We start from the raw sequence: 25,794 nt of genomic DNA on the forward strand, positions 1-25,794 counted from the left end.
GGCCTCCTCCTGGTGGGACATGAACACCTCCTGAGGGACACGTCCAGGAGACACCAGAACAGACGTCCTCCCCTCAGACGCTCCTCTCCATGTGGAGGAGCAGCGGCTCTACTCCGAGCTCCTCACTCTGTCTCTAAGGGAGACGCCCAGACGCCCTGCGGAGGAAACTCATTTGTGCCAACTTTGTGAGACTCAGCTCCTCTTCACCACAACGGTCCGATACAGCGACTGCATCACTGCCCACGCTGTCGACGACCCAGTCGTTGAGGCCCTCGCCTTCGACTGACACCCAGATCTCTCTGCACCAGCCCCGTATGGCTCCTTCAGGCTGAGTCCGGCTGGGCACTGTGGGAGAAGGCCCGGCCACCAGGCGCACCCATCCCAGGCATGGCTCCCGGGTGGGGCCCCAGTAATGCCATTCCGGGCGATGTTTCTGGCCTGTGTGTGTCTTTCATCACATGGGGCTCTTGGTCTGACCCGTCCCTCGACCTGTTTGCCTCGGTTGACCCTGACACCAGAGCTCCCGGGATCATTCAGGCGCTCAGACCCCTTCACCACGATAAGGCGACGGTTCAGGGACGGGGCTGGAGAATACGTCAGACTTTTACAGATATTTTGCCACAGAAAACCATTAACATAAGTGACATTTACCCGACATCGTGGCACTTCCGATCGTTGAGAAAAAGATCTACAGGGCTGACCCCAGGGAAAAACTGTTGGCTCACCTGTTGTAGTTTTACCAGATTGTCGTAAAACAAAACTCAGACTGAAGTCTAAACTTGAGTAACCGATCTTCAGACAGAACAGGGCCAACAGTTAGATCCAGACTCCCCGGGAATATTGATGAGATCAGCTGCAAAGTGTCAACTGTTACCTGAAAAACAATCAGATCTCAACACACCACCAAAAAAAACAAAAAAACAACACATTTCTATAGTTTTTTTATCAGCATTTTTTATTAACTTTGACTGAAACCAACATTGTCTTGATCGTCACAGACACAGTGTAAAAATCTCTCTTCAAAACAACTTTTGGACGATTCTTTCATTTAAAAACAAGTCAATCCGAGTCACGATTCAACGGCAGCTTTGGCTTTGCTGCTTGAGGAAGGCCATGAGAAGAACTCCTCCCACCACGAGGACTTTCACGTACAAAGAATTATAATAAAAGACAACATTTCATTTCTATGTGTGGGTTTGTAGCTGGGAGCGTTGGAGCCGGACAAAACAAATACAAAAAGAACATTTCCGCGGGATTATTTTTTAGCTTTTACATTTCGATGACAATAAATCATAAAAATTCAACCCCAAAATTTCCTCGAATGGACTAAACCCGGTCTAAACTAGGACTAAACCAGGACTAAACCAAGATTTTTAAAAAGTTATTTCATCAGAACGACTAAACCGGGACGTGGTACTACACCGGATCTAAACCAAGACCGAGGACTAAACCAGGACTCAATCAGGACGAGAGCCTGACGAGAGGAACCGGTCCTACCCGAGCCTAAACCAGGTCTGCCCAAGGTTTAACCAGGTCTAAACCAGGACTAAACTAACCCAGATCTACAACAAGATAAAATATATAAGGATTTGATCTAGAACTATTTTACTACTGAAATAAAAGTAACAGTTCTTGTTCAGTTAATCTGGAGTTTTACAGCAGAGACAGTCCGGGTCTGGACCAGGACTGGACCAGGACTTCGACCCGGGCTCACACTTTGGTGGTGAAGTTCTCGGGGAAGACGCCTTTTCCTTTCAAGTCCTTTTTCTGGACCCAGTGAGACTCCTTCAGACCCAAGAGCCAACCGTCGTCCTAGAACCAAGACCAGAGACCAAAAAAGAAGTTAGAGTCACGTTTATTTATTTATTTATTGTTCGCGCTATTATTTGGTTGGCATCAATTTAAAAAGAACAACAACAATGACAAAAAAATCGGAAAATGAACATAAATACATATTTCTGAACATGAACAAAAGGAACATATCAAAAAAACATAAAAAAAAAACATTTAAAGTTGACATATTACATTATTTTCTGGTCTCGGTTCTAATGTAGTTTCCTCGTCATAAACAGACCTGGAGTTGTTAATCCGTGTGTTGTTCGTTCATTTGTTTTTCAAAATAAAACCGAAAATAAGAAAACAAAAAAAACAACTATTTTCTTCATTATTTGTCTCCAAAACCAAAATGAAAAAAACAAATAATGATTCATTTTTTTCAGTTTTTGATTTTGTGTTTAAATGAAAAATGGAAAAAACGGATAACGGACTAAACCAGGACTAAACCAGGACTAAACCAGGACTAAACCAGGACTGAACCAGGTCCGGAACCAGACCGGAACCAGACCAGGACTGAAAACGGTTTAGTCCTGCTTTAGTCCTGAGAGAGTCAATTCTGTGTAGTAATTAAAGCTATATTATGCAACTTTTCCAGCTTGTCTCCATGGATATGTTATTATATTTTATGGCATTAAACTTCGCTCCATTGAGACAGACCAGGCCAAGTTACAAGTCAGATCTGTGCAGAGGAAGCCCTGCTCACAGAACGCAGGTTTTTCAGTGTATTTCTGAGCAACAAAACAGAAGTAAACGTCAGAAAAGTGACGTGGTGCAGCTTTAATGCAGAATCGGGACTAAACTGGACTCAGACCTGTTCGTCGGGGTTGTCAAAGGCCAAGACCAAAACCATGTCTCCAACTTTGAGCTCCAACTCGTCTCCGTCAGTCGCAGCGTAATCGTGAACCGCCTTCACCTGCAAACACACACACACACTCCTGTTAAGACCCGGTCCTTAGTCTTAGTCTTTTTTAAATTTATTTAATTTTATTTTTTTTATTTGGCCAATTTATAATTTTTTTAAATTCCTTTTCTCTCGCTCTTTTTTTTTTAAATAAACATTTTTAGTCACTAAACTTAACTAATATTATTTTCACCATCAACATTTTTATAAATTATCTGGGTTTAGTCCTGATTTAGTCTTAGTCTGGGTTTGGTCTTAGTTTAGTCCTAGTTTAGTCCTGGTTTAGTCCTGGTTTCTGACAGATCTGACCTTAGAATCCTTCAACACAAACATTCATTCTCTTCATCTGTACCTTATATTTGTCTCTTATATAATTTTAAATCTTGTTCTGACCTTGTAGAGAAATCCTGGGGGCATTTCACCGTCTGAGCCGTTTGTGACCGCGCCCTGAAACAAAATAAAATAAATATTTAAATGTTTATGACATAAAATGGAGAGTTCCTCCAGTCCAGACGCCCAACCAGCCCATAGACTGTTATACTGTTACTGTAGTGAACGCTCTCTGGGGAAGTGTCTTGCTCAGGGACACAACAACAACAACAACAACAACAACAACAGTAAGCACCCAGAAGAACCAACAACTCTTTCACTGAGGGGAAACGTTCAAACTACTACACCACTGTTTAAGCAAATTAATTTGTCACAATACTACTAAATAAATAAATAAATCAAAAAATAAAATAATGAATTAAAAATAAAATAATAAAAAATTTAAATAATTAAAAATACTATTCAAGAAATAAAAATCTAATAAAATTAATAAAATAAAATAAATATTGAATAAATAATAATAAATAATAAAATTTAATAAAAATCAAAATTCAAAATTATAAAATTCAAAAAATAAAAAATAAAATTAATAAAAATAAATAATAAATACATTTAAATACATTAATTAAATTCAAAAAATAAAACTATAAAAATTATAACAAAAATAAAATAACTTAAAATAGGGTTTGTTCCACTGAATTTAATCACCACGTCTCCTCTAGCCTAGTCCCTGTGAGTACCTGGTCTTGGTCCCAGGCGGACTCTGTGTAACTTTGAGGACTTTGGCCCCAGTCCGGATTTGTGTAGTCCGGGTTTGTGTAATCCGGGTTTGTGTAATCCGGGTTTGTGTAGTCCGGGTTTGTGTAGTCTGGGGTTTGGTCCCAGCTCTGAGGATCTTCCGTGGTCTGTGGGTCTGTTTGGCTGTAATCCTGATCTGCAGAGTCTTGCTACAGGGTCCAGGGTCAGATTAGGATCATTTAGGGATAATTTAGGGACAAATTAGGGATAATTTAGAGATAATTTGGGGATAATTTAGGAATAATTTGGGGATTGGGAGGTTTACAGGACAGATTTGGGTTTGATAAATGGGATAAAAGACAGAAATTTAGAAATACACTGAACAAACACTGACCACAAATTTAAACAGTATGTATTATTTAGGTATTATTATGTCCCAGATGCCCTCCCCGTGTCTCTAGGGTCTTATTCTAACGTCTTATTCTAAGCGTCTAACCCTGTAGTTGAGACGTCTACAAACACGTTCTGAAATGTTCGGAATTCTTGTTTTATCTCTGGAGTTTTCTTACCCAAGCGTCCCATGAAGGAGCCTTCCGTTTGGCAGCAAAAAAGGAGAAAAACATGTAAACAATAGTGGTAGTAGTAATGGTTCAAGTTCTAGTCTATATTTAGTAGTTTTCAAGTCGTTTTTTTTCATATTTTGTTTGTCTATCTGTATATATTTGTTATTATTTGCATGTTTTAAACCCTCCAAAACCCACAGACAGTGAACTGTACTGATAAATAAAGAGTTGTGTGTAAAAAAAAAGAGTAAATCCAGAAGAGCAGCGTGGTCCAAATGTTTCTGTCACATTTCCATTCCACAGTGAGACAACAGCTTCTCAAGTTCAACAGGACAAACCAAAAAACAAAAAGACAACAAGAGAAAAGAACCAGACTTACAGTTCAACAAAACATGCTTCAGAAACAGATTTAAGAGACAGGAGGTCATTTCATAAACCTGTCCTCTCTCTCTGATCTGAACAGTCACGAACTAAACCCCAGAACCTGCACCAGTCCTGAGTCAGTGCTAGTGCAGCGTCTGCAGCTCAGGGAGGCAGTTCTGGAGGTTGGGAGCTTCTTTCATGAGGCCTGAACATGAACTGAGACTGAGACAAACTTGGATGTGTCTCAGAGTCCTGCACCGAGTCGGGTCCCCGCAAATGGTTCCTGAAATGTATGAATTTGAACGTTCCAGAGCAGGGGTCACCAACCTTTTTGAAACCGAGAGCTACTTCCTGGGTACTGAATAATGTGAAGGGCTACCAGTTTGATAACACTTCTGAAATAGCCAATTTGCTCAATTTACCTTTAACTAAATGTCATTATTAATAGTTAATGATATTCATCTCTGCAAAGACACTGATCATGTTAATGATTTCTCACAATGAATATCAACAATGATTTAACAAGATCGGGAACAGATTAATATCAATATGCAACACTTTATTTCTATATTTTGGCTTAGTACAAGTGTTTTTTAAATAAATAAAAAACGTTCAAAAATATTTTAAAATGATCACTTCTACAACAGTCGCAGTGCACTGCCCTGTGGATAGTTAGCATGGGAGTTTGTGTGACACGTTGTGAAATGTCGCCCCGCAAATAATACAAACACATGCTCCTTTCACAGTCGTAATAAAAAAACTCGACCTCACATTCGTCCTGAAAATGATATGTCTTCTTTCTTTTTTCTGCCATCTTTTTATGGGTCAGTCATCTCTCATTCTCGCTGCGCCCGCTAGGTTGTTTGGTCGTAGCAATCTGCCGTAGACGCTACATTTTGGTTGCGCATCGTACTGACCTTTGAACGAAACTAGGTCATAGTTCATTTATATTCAACATTTTTTTAAGTTTTTTTAAAAATATATTGTTATTTCCAGATTATGTGTAAGTTTGATTTAAACAAGAAGCGCAAACAAAATAAATTAGATGCAGCTCATTGGTAAGTGGTGCTATTTGAGCTATTTTTAGAACAGGCCGGTGGGCGACTCATGTGGTTCTTACGGGCGACTGGGTGCCCGCGGGCAACGTGTTGGTGACCCCTGTTCTAGAGTTTTACAGGTGTGTAGTGATCACACACGGGCAGGTCAGGTGAAACAAAAGAACGATATACTTGAGAAAAATACTTGATTCACGTTCAGGACGTCTGTTGCCCTGGAAACAAGAGACATTTCCTGTCTTTTCATGTAACTACAGCAGAACAGATCGAGAGTGACTTTAGTGTTTTTATTTCATAAATCCATCAGCGGAGGAGATCAGCGGCTGCGCTCCTGGTTTAGACCTGATTAAGTCCTGGTTTAGTCCTGGTTTAGACCTGGTTTAGTCCTGGTTTAGTCCTGGTTTAGACCTGGTTTAGTCCTGGTTTAGACCTGATTAAGTCCTGGTTTAGTCCTGGTTTAGTCCTGGTTTAGACCTGGTTTAGACCTGGTTTAGTCCTGGTTTAGTCCTGGTTTAGACCTGGTTTAGACCTGGTTTAGAGCTGGTTTAGATCTGGTTTAGTCCTGGTTTAGTCCTGGTTTAGACCTGGTTTAGACCTGATTAAGTCCTGGTTTAGTCCTGGTTTAGTCCTGGTTTAGACCTGGTTTAGACCTGGTTTAGACCTGATTAAGTCCTGGTTTAGTCCTGGTTTAGTCCTGGTTTAGACCTGGTTTAGTCCTGGTTTAGACCTGATTAAGTCCTGGTTTAGTCCTGGTTTAGTTTAGACCCGGTTTAGTCCTGGTTTAGTCCTGGTTTAGTCCTGGTTTAGACCCAGTTTAGACCTGGTTTAGTCCTGGTTTAGTCCTGGTTTAGACCTGGTTTAGTCCTGGTTTAGACCTGGTTTAGTCCTGGTTTAGACCTGGTTTAGTCCTGGTTTAGACCTGGTTTAGTCCTGGTTTAGACCTGGTTTAGACCTGGTTTAGTCCTGGTTTAGTCCTGGTTTAGACCTGGTTTAGAGCTGGTTTAGAGCTGGTTTAGATCTGGTTTAGTCCTGGTTTAGTCCTGGTTTAGACCTGGTTTAGACCTGATTTAGTCCTGGTTTAGTCCTGGTTTAGACCTGGTTTAGACCTGGTTTAGACCTGATTAAGTCCTGGTTTAGTCCTGGTTTAGTCCTGGTTTAGACCTGGTTTAGTCCTGGTTTACCTGATTTAGTCCTGGTTTAGTCCTGGTTTAGTCCTGGTTTAGACCCAGTTTAGACCTGGTTTAGTCCTGGTTTAGTCCTGGTTTAGACCTGGTTTAGTCCTGGTTTAGACCTGGTTTAGTCCTGGTTTAGACCTGGTTTAGACCTGGTTTAGAGCTGGTTTAGATCTGGATTAGTCCTGGTTTAGTTCTGGTTTAGTCCTGGTTTAGTCCTGGTTTAGTTCTGGTTTAGTCCTGGTTTAGACCTGGTTTAGTCCTGGTTTAGACCTGGTTTAGACCTGGTTTAGACCTGGTTTAGTCCTGGTTTAGACCTGGTTTAGTCCTTATTTAGACTTTGTTTAGACCTGATTAAGTCCTGTTTCAGTCCTGGACTATTGGGCTGTGGGATTAATGGGCAGATAACAGGTAGAATATTAAAGGGTCCGGGCGGGTGCAGATTCGAGCCCTGCACTGCCCGCGGGACCCGGCGCAAAACCTTGTAGCACCAGACACATTTTGAAAGCTGAGCAGGCGGGTGGGAGGATAAACTAAATATGAGAGTAAAGTAAAATATATAAATGATTCATGTTTGTCTGTCATACATCATTTGTGCTGGAGAATTGATTTGGCTTTAATAAAAACATTTTAAACAGACTAAACTTGTGGACGAGCTCTAATCTCACGCAGGTTTTACACAATTCCTTTCCACTTCTCCGTGTTTGATAGAGTTTAAGAAAGTGAATGTCCACATTTTTTGGGCTTTGTGGGCGGGAATGGGACTTCACAGTGCAAGTGACTGAAAATTCAGTTCCGCGCAGACCACTAGAGCGGATTTAACTGAGAAATAATTGTAGGTTAATGGGCGGGGGGGTGGTGGTGTACGGCGCAGGTGCAGGTCTCCAAAAACGGACCCGTGCAGGACTCTGATGTGTCTCTCCTGCACATGTGCCGTGACCCCTCGACCCCTCGACCCCTCGACCGTCCTGCAGCACTTACAAAGATCTTTACAATGATCCTTTTCAAACATCCTCAGGAGGAAAATCACAACACGCAGGTTCAAAAAGCAGAAAACACAGCACAAAACAGCACACTGTCACCATGACGACTGCGGTCAGGCCCCACCTGAGGCGCAGGTGTGACGGGCTGCCACACCTGAGCGTCCCAGTTGAGCAGATCCACCCAGGCCTCGCTGGACTACACAAGGACACGACTCATTACTCATGAAACTCTACTCAGATACACTACAGACATGATCCTGTGAAAACTCTTAACGCAAACCTGGGAGGCGGGGTTGACGGACGCCTCCTCGTCCAATGGGCTGTCTCCTCTCGGCTCGGAGGCGGGGCTTAGCGTGGGAGGCGGGCGAGTGGGCGGGGCTCCGGGCCGCTGTGTTAGAACCAATTATACCACAGTAACATGCAGCGTGCAGCAACACACACGAGGATTAGTATGAGTCCTTGTACAGTGTTATTTATTTATTATTTATTTATTATTTATGTAAAAGCTGCTGGTTTAAACTAAAAACATGTTCTGAAATAGACGGGTTTTTGTAGTTTTACCTTGGGTGCTGAGGCGGCTGATTCGCTGTGGTTTGCCTCCTCACTGAAAAAGAAAAAAATATAAAAATCAGAAACAGTTGTAATGTCCCAGTTTGTCCACAAGAGGGAGAAAGCACCACAGCAAACAGACCAGGCAAATCTACAAACGCACTGCAAAACAAAATGTTTGTTAGTGACTAGACAGATTTCACATTTCAAATCTTTATCTCATTTATGTTATTTACACTGCATTTTTCTTCAGTCCAAATCCCATGCAATATTCTGAATTAGAGGAGGACAGAAGTAACTTTTGGAATAAATTGTACTTCTCAGAGTTTTCAGACACAATATTTTTATTCTTACATAATATATTGTACAGTGTAACAGTGTTTTTACTCAAGTAAAAGTTGTCAAGCCCGCACTAATTGAGACCAAGACCAGTCCACGACCACAGGGGCCCGAGACCAGGACAAGACCAAGACCTGTGAGGTTCGAGAAGGAGACAAGGCCGACAAGACCATCGTTGTCATTTCATTCTACATTTATTTGTATTTTATAGTTATTTTGGAAGATTTATATCAACGTTTTTATAAATCTATCTCCATTTTATCACTCGTCCAGTGTCAGAACTCAAGACCGACACAAGACCGAGTCCAAGCACCTTCAAGAGTCCAAACGTGTCCGAGACTAGACCAAGACCGTAAAAAAAGAGTCTTGAGGCCGGGCTCGAGTACTACGACACCATTTTGTTTTTCTTGCAGCTCCTTCAGATCTAATTTAGTTTGTCTCATTTTGTGTTTGTCCTTTGAAAACACCAGACTTTATCACTTTAATTCATGTTTTGTTTTTCCAATTACATTTAAAATTATAAATCAGATGTTTAGTCCAGACACTTACTCCTGGAACACTGTACTTCTACATGACTAACATTATTTTAAAGTACTTGAGTATATTTTGGCGACTGTCCCACCTCTGCTCAGAATTAAAACTGTTTATCAGAGTCTCTTTTACCTCTTCACAGCCTCGTGTTTCTTCTCTCCCTTTCTGCAGTAAACATGTCGTTATAACACACTTTACTTATTTATGTATTTATTTATTTTTTATTATTATTTTTTTTTTTACCAAAAATATGATATTTTAATATAAAAATGTGGACGTACTTGAGCTCTCGCTGCTCCTCCAGTTTGGTCATGATGTCGTTCAGGTTTTCACTCAACTGTAGAAGAGAACAACATTTTATTTATTATGATGCTGATTAACTAAGTTCAATACAAACATTTCTAAACTAGGACTAAACCAGGACTAAGTCAGGTCTAAACCCAAAATAAGACCAGAGTAAAACAGGACTAAAACAAGACTAAAACTGGACTAAGTCAGGTCTAAACCCAAAATAAGACCAGAGTAAAACAGGACTAAAACAAGACTAAAACTAGACTAAACTGGGACTAATCCAGGACTAAATCAGGTCTTACCTTGCCCATCTCTCGGTGGAACTTCTCCTGGTTTTTGGCCATGGTCTGGAATGTGTTCACGTACACGCCAACACGGCTGCAAACACAACGTTTGAGTTCAGAAAAATAATAATCTGAGCAAAAGTTCAGTAAAAAATAAACAGAATTATACGAACGCATGAAAAAGACAAACAAAAGTCATTTCATTTCTGTTCCAGGTCTAGTTTAGTCCTGGTCTGTCGTGTCCTGGTTTTCACCTCTAGTCCTGATCAGCACAGTTTAGTCCTGGTTTAGTCCTGATTTAGTCCTGGTTTAGTCCTGGTTTAGTCCTAGGTTAGTCCTGGTTTAGTCCTGGGTTAGTCCTAGTCCCAGTCCCGCACAGCGCCCCCTGCTGGCTCTGACCTGTCCCACAGCACCGGGAGCTCGTCCTGAAGCTCCACATTCAGCTCCTCAAAGATCTTCTGAGCTCTGCCCAACTCCTCCTCCGCCTGAACGAGACACAGAAAAGGACAGAGGAAAGAGAGAAAGAAGAAGAGAGGAGAGGAGAGAGGGATAAAGATAAAAGTTAACACATGTAAATCATGAGTTTGTATGAGAGAAATGTGAGTAAAACACGGCAAACAAACTCAACCTCAGGCTTTAGTCAAACAGTGAGACACAGTCTGAACATTCAGCACATCAGTCCTGACTTAGTCCAGGTTTAGACCAGTTTTAGTCCTGGTTTAGACTGGTTTTAGTCCAGGTTTAGACCAGTTTTAGTCCTGGTTTAGACTGGTTTTAGTCCTGGTTTAGACCAGTTTTAGTCCTGGTTGAGCACTCATTTAGACCTGGTTTAGTCTCAGAATTGAGTCCATGTTTAGAGCCAAACAACTGAGATGTGGTTAAACTTTTAAACCCATTTTATTGTTTTTACTTTACTCAAATCAAAACACTTTTTCCGAGTTCCAAGTCACTTTTCCATGTCAGAACTTTAAAGGACACTATGTAAATTCTATCTCCTCCGTCGTGACCAGCAGAGGGCGCAGCTGAAACCACTGAAGGACTCGTGGAGCATGCAGACAGTCAGTGCTTTCAGAATCATCCAGGATTCATAGAACCACAGTTACATTTTTTAGCTGAGCCTCTGAGACCTTCTCTGTCACAGACGCTGTTCTGGAATGTTCCACAGTGTCCGAACACTTCTCCATGGAGACGAGCAGGAGACAGAGCCTCACCAGAAAAGTTACATAGTGCAGCTTTAACCAAACTGACAGTTCTGGACGTCCCCACTGTTCTTAAATACTTTTGTACATGAGACAGTACTTTAGTCTGAGCGAGTACTTGAGTACATTTGAGAGAGTACTTGAGTAGTTTAGAGGAGAGAAAGTCACCTGGTTGTAGGAGAGGTTAGTCTGAGAGTACTTGAGTATATTTGAGAGAGTACTTGAGTACTTTAGAGGAGAGTCACCTGGTTGTAGGAGAGGTTAGTCTGAGAGTACTTGAGTATATTTGAGAAAGTACTTGAGTAGTTTAGAGGAGAGAAAGTCACCTGGTTGTAGGAGAGGTTAGTCTGAGAGTACTTGAGTATATTTGAGAGAGTACTTGAGTACTTTAGAGGAGAGTCACCTGGTTGTAGGAGAGGTTAGTCTGAGAGTACTTGAGTATATTTGAGAGAGTACTTGAGTACTTTAGAGGAGAGTCACCTGGTTGTAGGAGAGGTTAGTCTGAGAGTACTTGAGTATATTTGAGAGAGTACTTGAGTACTTTAGAGGAGAGTCACCTGGTTGTAGGAGAGGTTAGTCTGAGAGTACTTGAGTAATTTGAAAGAGTACTTGAGTACTTTAGAGGAGAGTCACCTGGTTGTAGGAGAGGTTAGTCTGAGAGTACTTGAGTATATTTGAGAGAGTACTTGAGTACTTTAGAGGAGAGTCACCTGGTTGTAGGAGAGGTTAGTCTGAGAGTACTTGAGTATATTTGAGAGAGTACTTGAGTACTTTAGAGGAGAGTCACCTGGTTGTAGGAGAGGTTAGTCTGAGCCACCTGATGAGCAGAAATCAAACCCTGAGCCCAGCTGGGGGCGGCCATTTCCAGGAGGGCCGTGGGCTAACACCGCACACACCATGCAGCACCACGGCAACCGCAGTAACCACGGCAACCAGGGCAACCCAGGTAACCACGGCAACCAGGGCAACCACGCCACGGAAAACCAAAAACACAAGATTAGTAAAACAATTAAAGCCAAAAACATCAGGTTAGTTTGACAAACACAGAGTCACAAAGTCAGAAAAAAGTAAAGTATCAAGTACATCCTAAAATACAACAAAGTATTTTTATCGTACAGTAACACGGAGCGGGAAAGAACTGAAGGAGAATGTGGCCATAGCAGCCGCGGGACTCACCTTGGCGATCTTGGCCTCGTCCTTCTTCTTGCCCTTCTGTAAGTTGGCGAAGTGGTGTCGGGCGCTGTCGAAGTCCACCATCTTACGGTCGCGCTTCGCTATACGAGCCTGCAGGGGGCGCACGTACACACCACACACACACACAACACACACACACACACACACACACACACACACACACACACACACACACACACACACACACGCACACACACACACACACACACACACACACACACACACACACACAGCACACACACACACACACGCACACACAACGCGCACACAAGCGCACTTTAGTGATTAATGACCAACGATGAGAACCTACGACAACAACTAGGACAACGGCAACTACAAGTAGAATCTGCTCCAAACCTGAAACTCTCACCTTGATGTCGGGAAACTGTCCCAGGTACGTATCCACGGTAACGACGGATTTGTCTGTGAGGCTTTGGTGGAAATCCAACCAAAGTGTGTCTGTGTCCTACAAGAGAAGGACAGAACAACACAGGGTCAGAAGAGACGAGAGGAGGTCAGAGGAGGAGAGGGTCAGAAGAGGAACAGAAGGTCAGAGAAGAGGGTCGGTCAGAGGAGCAGAGAAGCAGAGGAGCAGAGGGTCAGAGGAGAGGGTCAGAAGAACAGAAGAGAGGGTCAGAGGAGCAGAGAAGCAGAGGAGCAGAGGGTCAGAGGAGAGAGGGTCAGAAGAGCAGAGGAGCAGAGGGTCAGAGAAGGAGGAGCAGAGGGTCAGAGGAGGAGAGGGTCAGAAGAGCAGAGGAGAGGGGTCAGAGGAGCAGAGGTCAGAGGCAGAGGAGCAGAGGGTCAGAGGAGCAGAGGGTCAGAGAGCAGAGGAGCAGAGGGTCAGAGGAGCAGAGGGTCAGAGGCAGAGGAGAGAGGGTCAGAGGAGCAGAGGGTCAGAGGAGCAGAGGGTCAGAGAGCAGAGGAGCAGAGGAGGAGAGGTCAGAGGCAGAGGGTCAGAGGCAGAGGGTCAGAGAGCAGAGGGTCAGAGGAGGAGAGGGTCAGAGAGCAGAGGGTCAGAGGAGCAGAGGAGAGGAGCAGAGGAGTCAGAGGGTCAGAGGGTCAGAGGGAGAGGTCAGAGGAGCAGAGGGTCAGAGGAGAGCAGGTCAGAGGAGCAGAGGTGGAGAAGAGGAGAGGGTCAGAGGAGGTCAGAGGAGCAGAGGTCAGAGGAGTCAGAGGCAGAGGGTCAGAGGAGCAGAGGTGGAGAAGAGGAGAGGGTCAGAGGAGCAGGGGGTCAGAGGAGGTCAGAGGGTCAGAGGGTCAGAGGGGTCAGAGGATGCACAGTGGACATTCTAAAATGGAGAAAACTAAAGAAGGAGATTTTCGGGAGGTTTAAAATGTCACAAGGTTCATAATCCAGCTCAGAGTCGGACTAAACCAGGTCTCAACCAGGACTCAACTAGATCTAAATCAGGACTAAACCAGGACTAACCATGGACTAAACCAGGGACTACAGGAGAACTAAACCAGGACTACAGCAGGTCTTTAGTTTTACCTCCAGATTATTGTCCAGCTCTTTCTCTATCATCTCCTTCAGAGCGAGAGGACAGACGTTTTACACAAACACAAAGAGTCACAGAAATTAAACAAAAAACTAAAATAAATCTGGACCAACGCTGCAACAACAGAAGAAAGACAGAAGACAGAAGAAACACAGAAGCGAAACTAATGTGTGGGATAAAAACTGTTGTTTCTTGTGTCTGAAACTTTTCACACATTATATGTGTGCAGGTCGTACACACAGACACACGTTTATGTGAATGGACACATATTCTAGACTCTCAGTGTTTTGTGGTGACAGACACACATCAGAGTATCAGAGTTTTCAGGAGTCCCACAGATCACCGGCACCAGATCTTTCCGTCTCTGGAGCCGTTTTCAGTCAGATTAGTGTGAACAAACACTGTACACACAAACAACACCACTCACATACACACTAGTGTGAACGGGGCCTTAATATTACACAAAATTAACTTTTGTGATTTTTAACCTCCCAACAAAGTAAAAATACTTTTACTAAAATATTTTTTCTGTCCTTTTCCACCTGTGTTTAAAGTAAAAGTTTGTGGGTCTGACCTCTGCGAGAGCGTCCATCTCCTCTTTCCCAAACCACTCGGGCTCGTACATGTCGGCGAGACAGTCCTGTAGCCGCCGCGACGCATCGTGCATCGCTATGGAAACAACACAAGATGAATGATGATGGAAAAGTTACAGAGTGTGTCTTTAAGTGTGATCGTCTGTCTGCAGTCGTACCTTTAACCGCGGCCAGGTAAGATTTCAGATCCTTCTGCAGCTTCGTGCCTTCATTCTGAGACAAAAAGTACATCAGTCAGATTTAAAGCTGCATTGTGGAACTTTTCTGGTGGAGGATCTGTTATTGTCTTATCTAGAATGTTTCACAGTGTGGCATTAAACCTTTCTGTCTCCATGGAGACCAAACCACACCAAATCTACAACCAACTGTAACTGAATAAATGTGAAGTGGAGCTGTTTAAAGTCACACTGTGGAACATTCCAGGCAGAGCAGCGATGTCTCCATAGAAACAAACAGGTGACAGACCCCCCAACCAAAAAGTGACACCGTGCAGCTTTAATTAAAGACATGAAGGACATAAAAAACTTTAAGTGAGGACATGAATAATAAAAAATAAATTGAATAAGAGTGAGTGGTGTTTCTCTTTTTAAACATGTTGGAGGTTTAATGTTCTCACCATCTGTTTGTTGAAGTTGGCCACCATTTCCTCGAAGACCACGTCTCGAGTTTCATCGGCTTTGCCCAGCTTCTGTAAGACCTGCAAACGACACACGCAGAGAAGAAGAAGAAGACACATGTTAAAGATCACTGCTTTTCACACAGTTACGTCGATTATGTTTTCAGACACGTCAGACTGACACAAAACTCAACACAAGTTTACGTCAGGAGTGATTTTAATTTGATGAATATTTTATCATTTTACTGCCACAAAGTTTGGACACATTTTTTGCCGTCTGAGGTTACGTTTATATCAGGAGAGTCAAACTCATTTTGGTCCGGGGGCCGAATCCAACCGACTTTGATCCAAAGTGTCCGGATCAGAAAACTCATGACATATAAACCCCAAAAATAACAATAAGTTCAAATATTTGTGCAGAGAAACACAAATCTATTACAAATATTATGAACAACCTGAAAAATACAACTTCAACACAAAGTTTTAACATGAACTTGTCTGTAAACAGGAATAAGTCCATTTTTGTTGTAAAATCCTGCACTCGGCTCCACTTTTCTCATGTTGGACATTTTTCTGATGAGGGTGTCACGGTCAACAGTCAAAACGATCGTCCTTTAAGAGCGTTTGGAAAGAGACAAGTCTTCATTTGTGCTGCTCTGGTGGGAGGGGCCACGTACAGAGACACTGCTGTGATAAACACCACAGAAAATTAACCAGATTTTAATAGAAAATATAATTCAAATATTTTAGTAGAAAATCAGGCGAGGGCCAGATTGGAGCCTTGTGTCCTCAGTAAACTCACGGTTTAAAAAGACCGGATTATAATGTCGTAACTGCAGGTGTCCCCAGGTTTGACAAGCCCAAATTTAAGACTTTTTAAAAACCTTTTTAAGACCACTAACATGAAAATTAAGACCAACATCACACTCATTATGCAGCGAAAAACACCTGATCCAATTTTAATAATCACCAACCAAATACTGTGTCTAGAACAGGTTTGCACACACTTTTTCAACATCTGAGCTACTTATAAAAGTCTAAATGATCGAACTATTACAAAGACAAACAAACTGTTCTGCACTGAAACACTCTGCACTGCTTTTTTAGACCCTCACCCACAGTTTGAGAAGTTCTTCTTTAAGAGAACCTCCACTTGTACTTTACACAAAACTGTGAAAAAAGTGAAGAAAGTGTTTATGATTTTTAAACCTGTTTTTTCAAGTTCTATTCTCTTAGTGGTTTTGCAGGGAAATTTAACCTCTGTACATTTACCAAACCAGCCGCACATCATGACGAACACAGATGCATTTGTGCCACTTTTAATAGGCAAACTTCAGTTTCACATTAAAAAAGGTTTCAAAAGAAGCATTTCCTGGACGTCCAGAGTTAAACACACAGTAGATCAAAGTCAGTGTTGCTCTTTGGGGAAGGAAGTCTGTAAAAAGACACAAAAAACCCGAGACACTCACTGGTTAAAATAATTCCCCTGAGAAAAGCCCATGGACTGAAACATGTCGGGACTTTGTAAATTGTCCATTAAGACGAGCTGTAAATGAATAAATGTATTTTATTTTAACCAGTGAGTGTCTTGGGTTTTTTGCATCTTTTTCAGCTTCACGTTGTTGTTGGGTTTTTTTTCTCTGTTGAACATTTGCACTGCTCCTGATTGAGTTTCCAAAAAAAGGTTCATGAAATTTAAGACCTTTGTGAAAAAATTAAGACTTGGACAACAGAATTTAAGACTTTTTAAGGGCTTAATTTTGGAACATGAAATTTAAGTTGTTTTTTGTTTCATTCACACGAGGTCGGATCTATGTTCCCTCATTTCAAAGATTTTTTTTTATTTCTAAGATTTTTCTCAAAATGAAACTCTAAGTCAAGTCATTTTTACTTTTATACCACATTTAAAGAGTCATTTCAACCTCAGGTCCTTCGCTCCAGTGACGTCACCTGCTCCTGGAGAATAGTTTAGGTGTAATTGACGACCAAATTGGGAGAAATTGGGATAAAATCTGGGATAAAATTCCTAATTTTGGACAAAAAAACAAAAACAAAAAAACAATCTTAGAAATGAGGGAACATCGGCTCTCGTTCTCATTCACACATGTTTAACACACAAACCCTGCAGATTTAGAAGTTCTTATCTCCAACAGAAAACACTCTGTTCCACCTTGTGATGTCATGGGATAATAAAGGAAATGCTCCACTGTGTTTTTAAACTCCACACACCTTCACTAGAATCACAGGATGATTTCAACCCCAGGACTCGCCTTTCTCCAGTGAACTAAAAGTAAATGGTAGATGTGTCTCAAACACATGACATCACAAGGTGGAACAGAGCATTTTGAGGTTTGAAGATGTAGACAGACCAAGGCTCTGTTTATATGATGAGGGTCTGAATATAAAACGCAAAAGTGGCGTCGTGTCTTCACTTTTTATTCCACGTTTAGATGAGCATTTCAGGAGTAAATCTGCATTTTATTTGTTTACTCGTACAATTACATTATTGTAATAATAATAATAATAATAATAATAATAATAATAATACATTTTACTCATGAAGTGTCTTTCTGGACACTCAAGGTCGCCTCATAACAACATAAACAAATTAAATGTTATTAAAACATACAGTTAAAGTGGGACAGTATTTTAATTGTATTTACAGTCATTTCATTTACTTACACATGATTATTATACTTTTTGATTTATGATTATTGTTTTAAAGTAAACTATTCTTATTTAATGTCATATTGGGAGAAATTCAAATTAGAGGCAGTGAGGGACATTAGTTGGGGCCCCTCCAGGTTTGGGGCCCAGAGCAGCCGTCCACTTTTGCCAAATGTTCGCGCCGCCCCTGACAACAAACTGAGGCAGAAAGAGTAAAACCTGAAGAGTGGATTTGTACGTTTTATAGAATATTAGAGATGAATAATGACAGAGTGAGAGTTGTGCGTGTGGAGGGGCGGGGGCAGATGTGAACCTCCTGTGAGGCCGCCTGAATGAGTCCGTCACGGTGTCACGTTTCCTCTAAAAATACGACACACTGGTCTGAAGTATTAGCACGCGGCTAAAGTTAGCACAGCCCCCTGCACTGAGGCATGCTGGGAGATCTGGACAGGTGCACGACTCGGGGGCCGACGCACGGGGCCGACACACGGGGCTTTCCATTCACATAGTGCTGAGAAACTCATGCACTCAGTTCACTCTGAAAAGTACTAGTACTCGAAAAAGATACACCAAAGTACAAGTATTATTCATAAAAGTTTCTTTGTGTTTCAGATTCATCAGAAGTTTTTTCCACAGACCTCAGATCAGATTTACACAGACAGAAAATAAAGTGAAGATTGTTTAAATACAGATTTCTGTTGTAAATACAGTTTGAGTTTTTGACTCAAATCACAAATAGAAAAGATCAGATTGTGAATTTACGACTATTACTATTATTATTATTATTATTACAACTACTACTACTACTACTACTGCTACTACTACTACTGCTACTGCTACTACTACTACTACTACTACTACTACTACTACTACTACTGCTACTACTGCTACTGCTACTACTACTACTTACTACTGCTACTACTACTACTACTACTACTACTACTGCTACTACTGCTACTACTACTACTACTACTGCTACTACTACTACTGCTACTACTACTACTACTACTACTACTACTACTACTACTACTGCTACTACTACTACTACTACTACTGCTACTACTACTACTACTACTACTACTGCTACTACTGCTACTACTACTGCTACTACTGCTACTGCTACTACTACTACTACTACTACTACTACTGCTACTACTACTGCTACTACTACTACTGCTACTACTACTACTACTACTACTACTACTACTACTACTACTACTACTACTACTACTGCTACTGCTACTACTGCTACTACTACTACTACTACTACTACTACTACTACTACTGCTACTACTACTACTACTACTGCTACTACTGCTACTACTACTGCTACTACTACTACTGCTACTACTGCTACTACTACTACTACTGCTACTACTACTGCTACTACTGCTACTACTACTACTACTACTACTACTACTACTACTACTACTACTGCTACTACTACTACTGCTACTACTACTACTACTACTACTACTGCTACTACTACTACTGCTACTACTACTACTACTACTACTGCTACTACTACTACTACTACTACTGCTACTACTACTACTACTACTGCTACTACTACTACTACTACTGCTACTACTACTACTACTACTGCTACTACTACTACTGCTACTACTGCTACTACTGCTACTACTGCTACTACTACTACTACTGCTACTACTACTACTGCTACTACTGCTACTACTACTACTACTACTACTACTAGCTACTGCTACTACTACTAGCTACTACTACTACTACTACTACTACTGCTACTACTACTACTAACTACTACTAACTACTACTTGCTACTTACTATACTTACAACTGCTACTAAAACTGCTACTACTTTTGTACTGTACTACTAAACTGCTACTGCTACTATGCTAAACTACTACTGCTACTATCTACTGCTACTATTACTGCTTATGTACTATTTCTGCTTTCTACTACTGTTTACTAACTGCTACTACTGTTCTTTCTACTGTTTATGTTTCTCTCTTGTACTAAACTAAATAAAAACTTCAAATCTCTAACTACTTGGCTTAAAACATTAAAAACTAACTTTAAATAATAAAGGAATGTATAAAATAATAATCTTCATCTAATAATAATAATAATAATAATGGTATATTTAATTTATGATGCTATAATTTTTTAAATACATTTTTTTAATTAACCTGATATTTGAGTTGAATTTTGAATATTTCACAGAATCTTGGTTGGATTTGGAGTCGGGGTCGGTGTCCGGTTTCACGCTCCATCCGGATTCCTGTGGGAAAGTCGTAAGTGTCGGGTGATCGTTTCCCATCATGCTTTGCCGCACAGCTGACATGACATCACCATGACGACGCTGCCCGACGCCGAGGTCACGTGACGCGGGGAGGAGTCACGTGACGTTCCACCTCGTTCTCACTGGTCCAGGTCAGGGTCTGTTTGAGTCTGAGAAAGTCCCAGAGACGTGAGGAATGAACTACACACCTGGTATCGAGTATCGAGTATCAATCTGATTCAGAAATATGACCTGGACCAAGTATCGAATCAGGATATCGGCTCAAGGTCAGGACAATCCTTGAACGCATAAAACACTATCACAAGTTTCCGGTTTATAGGCGCCATTTTGAGGACTTTTCACAATTCCAATATGTTTTTTTTTTTTCTTTTTTAGGGGACACCAGGGACCGACAGGTGCAGGTTTCAGGTTCCTGTGACAGGCGCCATTTTGAGGACCGTTTTTTGACCATTCTAAAGATGTAACATTTTATTTTGAATTGTTAAGAGCTACGACAAAAGTGCTCATTTTGATTATTTACTGGTGCATTTTATACATGTAAAAATAAATGTAAATAAATCTGTGTTAAAAGGTTCGTGTTATAGATCCATGTCATAGTTTTATTTTATAGATCAATGTTATAAGGTTTGTGTTATAAGTTCATGTTATAGATCCACGTTATAAATTCATGTTATAGATCTATTTTATAGGTTCGTGTTATAGACCCATGTTATCAGTTTACGTTATAGATACATGTTAAAAGGTTTGTGTTATAGATCCATGTTATAAATTAATGTTATAGATCCATACTATAGATTTGTGTTATAGATTCATATATAAGTGCGTGACATTTGAAGACTGCGCCTGGGTGATGGGGTAAAGTGTTATAGATTGGTGTTATAGATCTATGTTATAAGGTTTGTGTTATAGGTTCGTAATATAGATCCATATATAAGTATATGACATTTGAAGACTGCGCCTGAGCGATGGGGTAAAGTGTTATAGATTGGTGTTATAGATCTATGTTATAAGGTTTGTGTTATAAATTGGTGTTATGAATTTGTGTTATAGATTCACATGAAAGTGCGTGACATTTGAAGACTGCGCCTGGGCGATGGCGTAAAGTGTTATAGATTCATGTTATAGATTTGTGTTATAGATTTGTGTTATAGGTTCGTAATATAGATCCATATATAAGTATATGACATTTGAAGACTGCGCCTGAGCGATGGGGTAAAGTGTTATATATGTGTTTATAGATTGGTGTTATAGATTGGTGTTATAGATTCATGTTATAGATTTGTGTTATAGGTTTGTGATATAGATCCATATATAAGTATATGACATTTGAAGTGTGCGTCTGAGCGATAGCGTAAAGTGTTATAGATTCATGTTATACGTTTGTGTTATTAGGTTTGTGTTATAGATCCATGTTATAAATTGGTGTTAGATTTGTGTTATATATTTGTGTTATAGATCCAGGTTATAGGTTGGTGTTATAAGATTCATGTTATAAATTAGTGTTATAGAATCATATATAAGTGCATGACATTTGAAGTGTGCGTCTGAGAGACGGGGTAAAGTGTTATAGATCCATGTTATTGGTTCATGTTATAGATTCATAGATTGGTGTTATAGATTGGTGTTATAGAATCATATATAAGTGCGTGACATTTGAAGTGTGCGTCTGAGCGATGGCGTAAAGTGAAACTGGGTTTATAACGGTCGGTGATAATCACGCTAAAGCCTCAACTCAGATTCACTCCACAAAACAGAACCGCACCTCTGTAAACAAACACAAGACAAGTGGGGACAGACCGGGACTAAACCAGGACTAAACCAGGACTAAACCAGGACTGGACCAGGACTAAACCAGGACTGGACCAGGACTAAACCAGGACTAAACCAGGACTGGACCAGGACTAAACCAGGACTAAACCAGGACTAAACCAGGACTGGACCAGGACTAAACCAGGACTGGACCAGGACTAAACAGGACTAAACCAGGACTGGACCAGGACTAAACCAGGACTAAACCAGGACTAAACCAGGACTAAACCAGGACTGGACCAGGACTAAACCAGGACTAAACCAGGACTGGACCAGGACTAAACCAGGACTAAACCAGGACTGGACCAGGACTAAACCAGGACTAAAGCTGGTCTGAAACAGGACTACACCAGGACTCAATCAGGGCTATACTGAACCCTCTATAAATCAGGACCAACAGAACAAAACTGAGACTAAACCTGGACATAAACCAGGCCCAGACCTGGACTGAACCAGTACCAGCTCTCTAACCAAGACTAAAGAACTAAACCAGAACTAAACCAGTACTAAACCAGGTTTAAACTCGGACTAAACCTGGACTCAAGCCAAACAGCGCACAGACAGACCGATTAAATAAGCATGAGACGAGTAAACCAAGTCCAAACCGAGTAAACTGAGGACTGAACCAGGTCTAAACCAGGTCTAAACCAGGTCTAAACCAGGTCTAAACCAGGTCTGAACCAGGTCTAGACCAGGTCTAAACCAGGTCTGAACCAGGTCTGAACCAGGTCTGAACCAGGTCTAAACCAGGTCTAAACCAGGTCTAAACCAGGACTAAACCAGGACTAAACCAGAACTAAACCAGGACTAAACCAGGACTAAACCAGGACTGAACCAGGACTAAACCAGGACTGAACCAGGACTAAACCAGGACTAAACCAGGACTAAACCAGGACTAAACCAGGACTAAACAGGACTAAACTAGAGGACTAAACCAGGACTAAACCAGGACTAAACCAGGACTGAAGCAGGACTAAACCAGGACTGAAGCAGGACTGAAGCAGGACTGAAGGGACTGAAGCAGGACTGAAGCAGGAGCTGCTGTAGTAGATATTTTCTGATGTGTAATGGTTTCTTTCGTAACAGTTTTAGCCGCACAGAGGAACAGATGAGTGTGATTAAAACGCTGAGTGGACGTGCAGCTGCTGTGGCCCCGGACCCCGGGTCCCGGGCCCCGCCTCAGGCCCCAAGCAGCTGCACCTCCAACACAAACTCACAAAGTCACAAACTCAGGGCTGCAGAGGAAACGATGGAGCTGCTGGAAGAAGAGGAAGCAGCATTTGAAATGTGAATGACACAGTTTGTTTCGTGTCCCGTCGCTCGTGTGTTTCAGTCTGAACAGATTCCACCTGCAGCTGCTTCCTGAACGACTGATTAAAACAGTGAACAAACAAGAGTTAAAGACACGAGTCTGGTCAATGTTTGGTTTGATAATCATTATTTTAGTAATCGATCACTCCTCTCCTCTCACTCTCCCTCTCGTCTCGTGCTGATGGAAAGTTTCTAGATAAAGAATATTATTATATATTTACAAATAAAGTCGATTGTTAAAAAAACTAACAGATTCTATGTTTTTCTATTTGGTACAACGGTGGCACTGCTTTGTAATTAAAAAGTCTTTTAGTGTGTGTTTTTAAGTCTATAAAAAAGTATTTTAGTGTGTGTTTTTAACCCTCACACTCTCCTCGAGGTCACACAGACCCAAGGAAACATTTTTTCCTTCCCGTTCTCTTGGGGCGAGTCAATCAGACCCAAAAATGTATTTTCTCGCCTGGTGAGTCTTTTAGTTTGTGTTTTAGAATCTGTAAAAGTCTTTTAGTTTGTGTTTTAGACCAGAAAGTTGCTTTACATGCACATTACATATAATAATCAGAAAACAATTATGATTATTTGAATATTTAACTCGTCACAGTTATTCTGATTAATCGCAGGTTTGGCTAAATATAAAGTTTAAAGCTCCACTGTGTCATTTTTCTGGTAGGGGATCCATTACCTGCTTGTTTCCATGGAAATATTATTGTTTGGGTGAGTTTATTTCTCATTTTAAAGCTCGAAAAACAAACATGTAATCCTCTCCACAGATCTGACTCGTCACTCGTCTTAACCGAGACACATGTGATGCCGTATACCGTGGAACATTCCGGGTAGAGTTACATGTTCAATGGGAGGAAGCAGTTGGCTGACCCCCCTCCTGAAAGGTTACGTAGTACACCTTTAAATGGCATTCGGAGGCCTCGTCTTTTTTACGCACGTTATTTTCAGCCCCGAAACGTCAAGTCACGATGTCATTTTAACGATATTTGTGTTTGTCACTCGATCCACGTTTTTACTACTTTTATAATAAAATGTTGAGACGTTTTGGCAAAGGTCAAATGTCCGGGGCGCGCGCGGTTTTGTTGCGCAACGATCCAAACGCGCGCTATGCAAGTTTTCCATGACTTTAGGGGTCATTTTACGCCGCGTTGGGGCACTTCGGGCAGTTTGAGTGACACCTGTTGCTTTTGACAGACGCGACATGACAAAAATCCAAACGCAGAGGCAAATTTGGGGAGTTTTGTGTCGTGACATTTCTCTTTCCGGACTCCAGACCCACGGACACGGACACACTGTACCCGCGTTATAATTGATGACCGTAAAAAAGTGACCGTATCTGGTTTCGTGCCCCGCGTGACTCTTACCTTCTCCTGCGCGCGGGTCAGCCTCTTCTGGACGTTGCTGGCCAGTTTCCCCGCGGTCACCCCTTTGCCAATCTCGGCCATGGCGCGTGCTCGGACCCCCTTTCGGACGGACGCAAACTTGGGCTCGACAGACACAGAAACGCGCTAATCCCGAAGTCCTGGAGGAGCCGCGCGCGGGGGATAATCCGCTTTATTCCCGGGACGAGGGAGGCCCCAGTGCGCAGGCGCGGTGCACGGGCCAGGTAACAGTCCCGAGCGCTAATTGATGAGGAGAGGAAGAGGCGCGCGGGAGTGTTGGGTTTCCCCGTGGCGCGCTCTTAAAGGGACACTCCGCGTTATTCTTAGCGCGCAACTGTCGCTCCAAAGCAACTGGCGCGCGGCTTATTTTCAGACAGACATGCGGCTAAAAGAGGCGAGACCCCCCCGCGGAGAACAGGGACCAGACCGGGACTCAACCGGGTCTGAACCGGGTCTGAACCGGGTCTAAACCGGGTCTAAACCGGGACTAAACCAGGATTAAACCAGGAGTGAATCTGCTCTAAACTAGGCATAAACCAGGTCTCAACCAGCTCAAACCACAAGAGAACAGGGACCAGACCAGAACTAAACCAGGTCTAAACTGGGACTAAACCTGATCAGACCAAAGGGAAACAGACCTGGCCTAAACCAGAACTTAACCAGGGCTAAACCAGGACTAAACCAAGTCTAAATCAGCTCAAACCACAAGAGAACAGGGACAAGACCGGGGCTGACCCGGGCCTAAACCTGCACTAAACCAGGACTAAACAAGGTACAAACTGATGAAAGAGGACCAGGAACAGACCAGGTCTAAATTGGGACTAAACCAGGTCTACACCAGAATAAACCAGGACTAAACCAGAATCAAATAACAGGACTAAACCTGCAGTAAACCAGGTCTAAACCAGCTCAAACCACAAGAGAAACGGGAACAGACGGAGTCTAAACCGGGTCTAAACTGGGACTAAACTGAGACTAAGCCTCATCAGACCATAAGAGAACAGACCTGGCCTAAACCAGAACTTAACCAGGACTAAACTAGAAAGGAAAAAATAAACTAGGATCAAATAACAGAGAACAGGAAATTAACCGGATTAAAATCCAGACTAAACCTGGACTAAACCAGGTCCAAACCACAGGGAACAGGTAACAGACCAGGACTAAACCAGGTCTAAACTGGGAATAAAACAGGTCTAAACCAGATCAAAACACAAGAGGATCAGGAACAGACCAGGCAGGTCTATATCAGGACTAAACTGGGTCAACACCAGAATAAAGCAGGACTAAACCAGGATCAAATAA

At 41.9% G+C, this 25,794-nt stretch overlaps 1 protein-coding gene across 2 annotated transcripts; it reads right to left on the reverse strand.

The window, feature by feature from the left end:
- Positions 1-943: 943 nt before the first annotated feature.
- bin1b (bridging integrator 1b) lies at positions 944-24,674 on the reverse strand. 2 transcript variants are annotated; one of them, XM_055165856.1, is made up of 15 exons: positions 24,475-24,674; positions 15,037-15,117; positions 14,579-14,633; positions 14,402-14,496; positions 12,699-12,794; positions 12,311-12,418; positions 11,922-12,014; positions 10,335-10,420; positions 9,954-10,029; positions 9,642-9,697; positions 9,493-9,525; positions 8,503-8,545; positions 3,131-3,184; positions 2,648-2,749; positions 944-1,812 (listed from the first exon to the last, which is right to left on the reverse strand). In XM_055165856.1, the coding sequence occupies exons 1-15, from the start codon at positions 24,553-24,555 to the stop codon at positions 1,711-1,713; spliced, it is 1,161 nt and encodes a 386-aa protein (XP_055021831.1). In that variant the 5' UTR covers positions 24,556-24,674; the 3' UTR covers positions 944-1,710. The 2 variants fall into 2 exon arrangements, with proteins under 2 accessions (XP_055021831.1, XP_020786848.1); XM_020931189.2 differs by lacking the exon at positions 11,922-12,014.
- Between the last annotated feature and the right edge of the window lie 1,120 nt (positions 24,675-25,794).

This window comes from Boleophthalmus pectinirostris, unplaced genomic scaffold (genome assembly GCF_026225935.1).
Source record: "Boleophthalmus pectinirostris isolate CB_2022bp ecotype Guang Dong unplaced genomic scaffold, ASM2622593v1 HiC_scaffold_11, whole genome shotgun sequence".
Lineage (NCBI taxonomy): Eukaryota > Metazoa > Chordata > Actinopteri > Gobiiformes > Gobiidae > Boleophthalmus > Boleophthalmus pectinirostris.

What these genes read in the sequence shown, in the direction of transcription:
- bin1b (XM_055165856.1), bottom strand. Translation starts at nt 24,555, where the DNA reads ATGGCCGAGATTGGCAAAGGGGTGACCGCGGGGAAACTGGCCAGCAAC. An exon ending in GACAGTTTCCCGACATCAAG is followed by an intron (nt 12,419 to 12,698) that starts GTGAGAGTTTCA and finishes CGCCCCCTGCAG; the next exon opens with GCTCGTATAGCGAAGCGCGA. An exon ending in CTCCCGGTGCTGTGGGACAG is followed by an intron (nt 10,030 to 10,334) that starts GTCAGAGCCAGC and finishes TTGTGTTTGCAG; the next exon opens with CCGTGTTGGCGTGTACGTGA.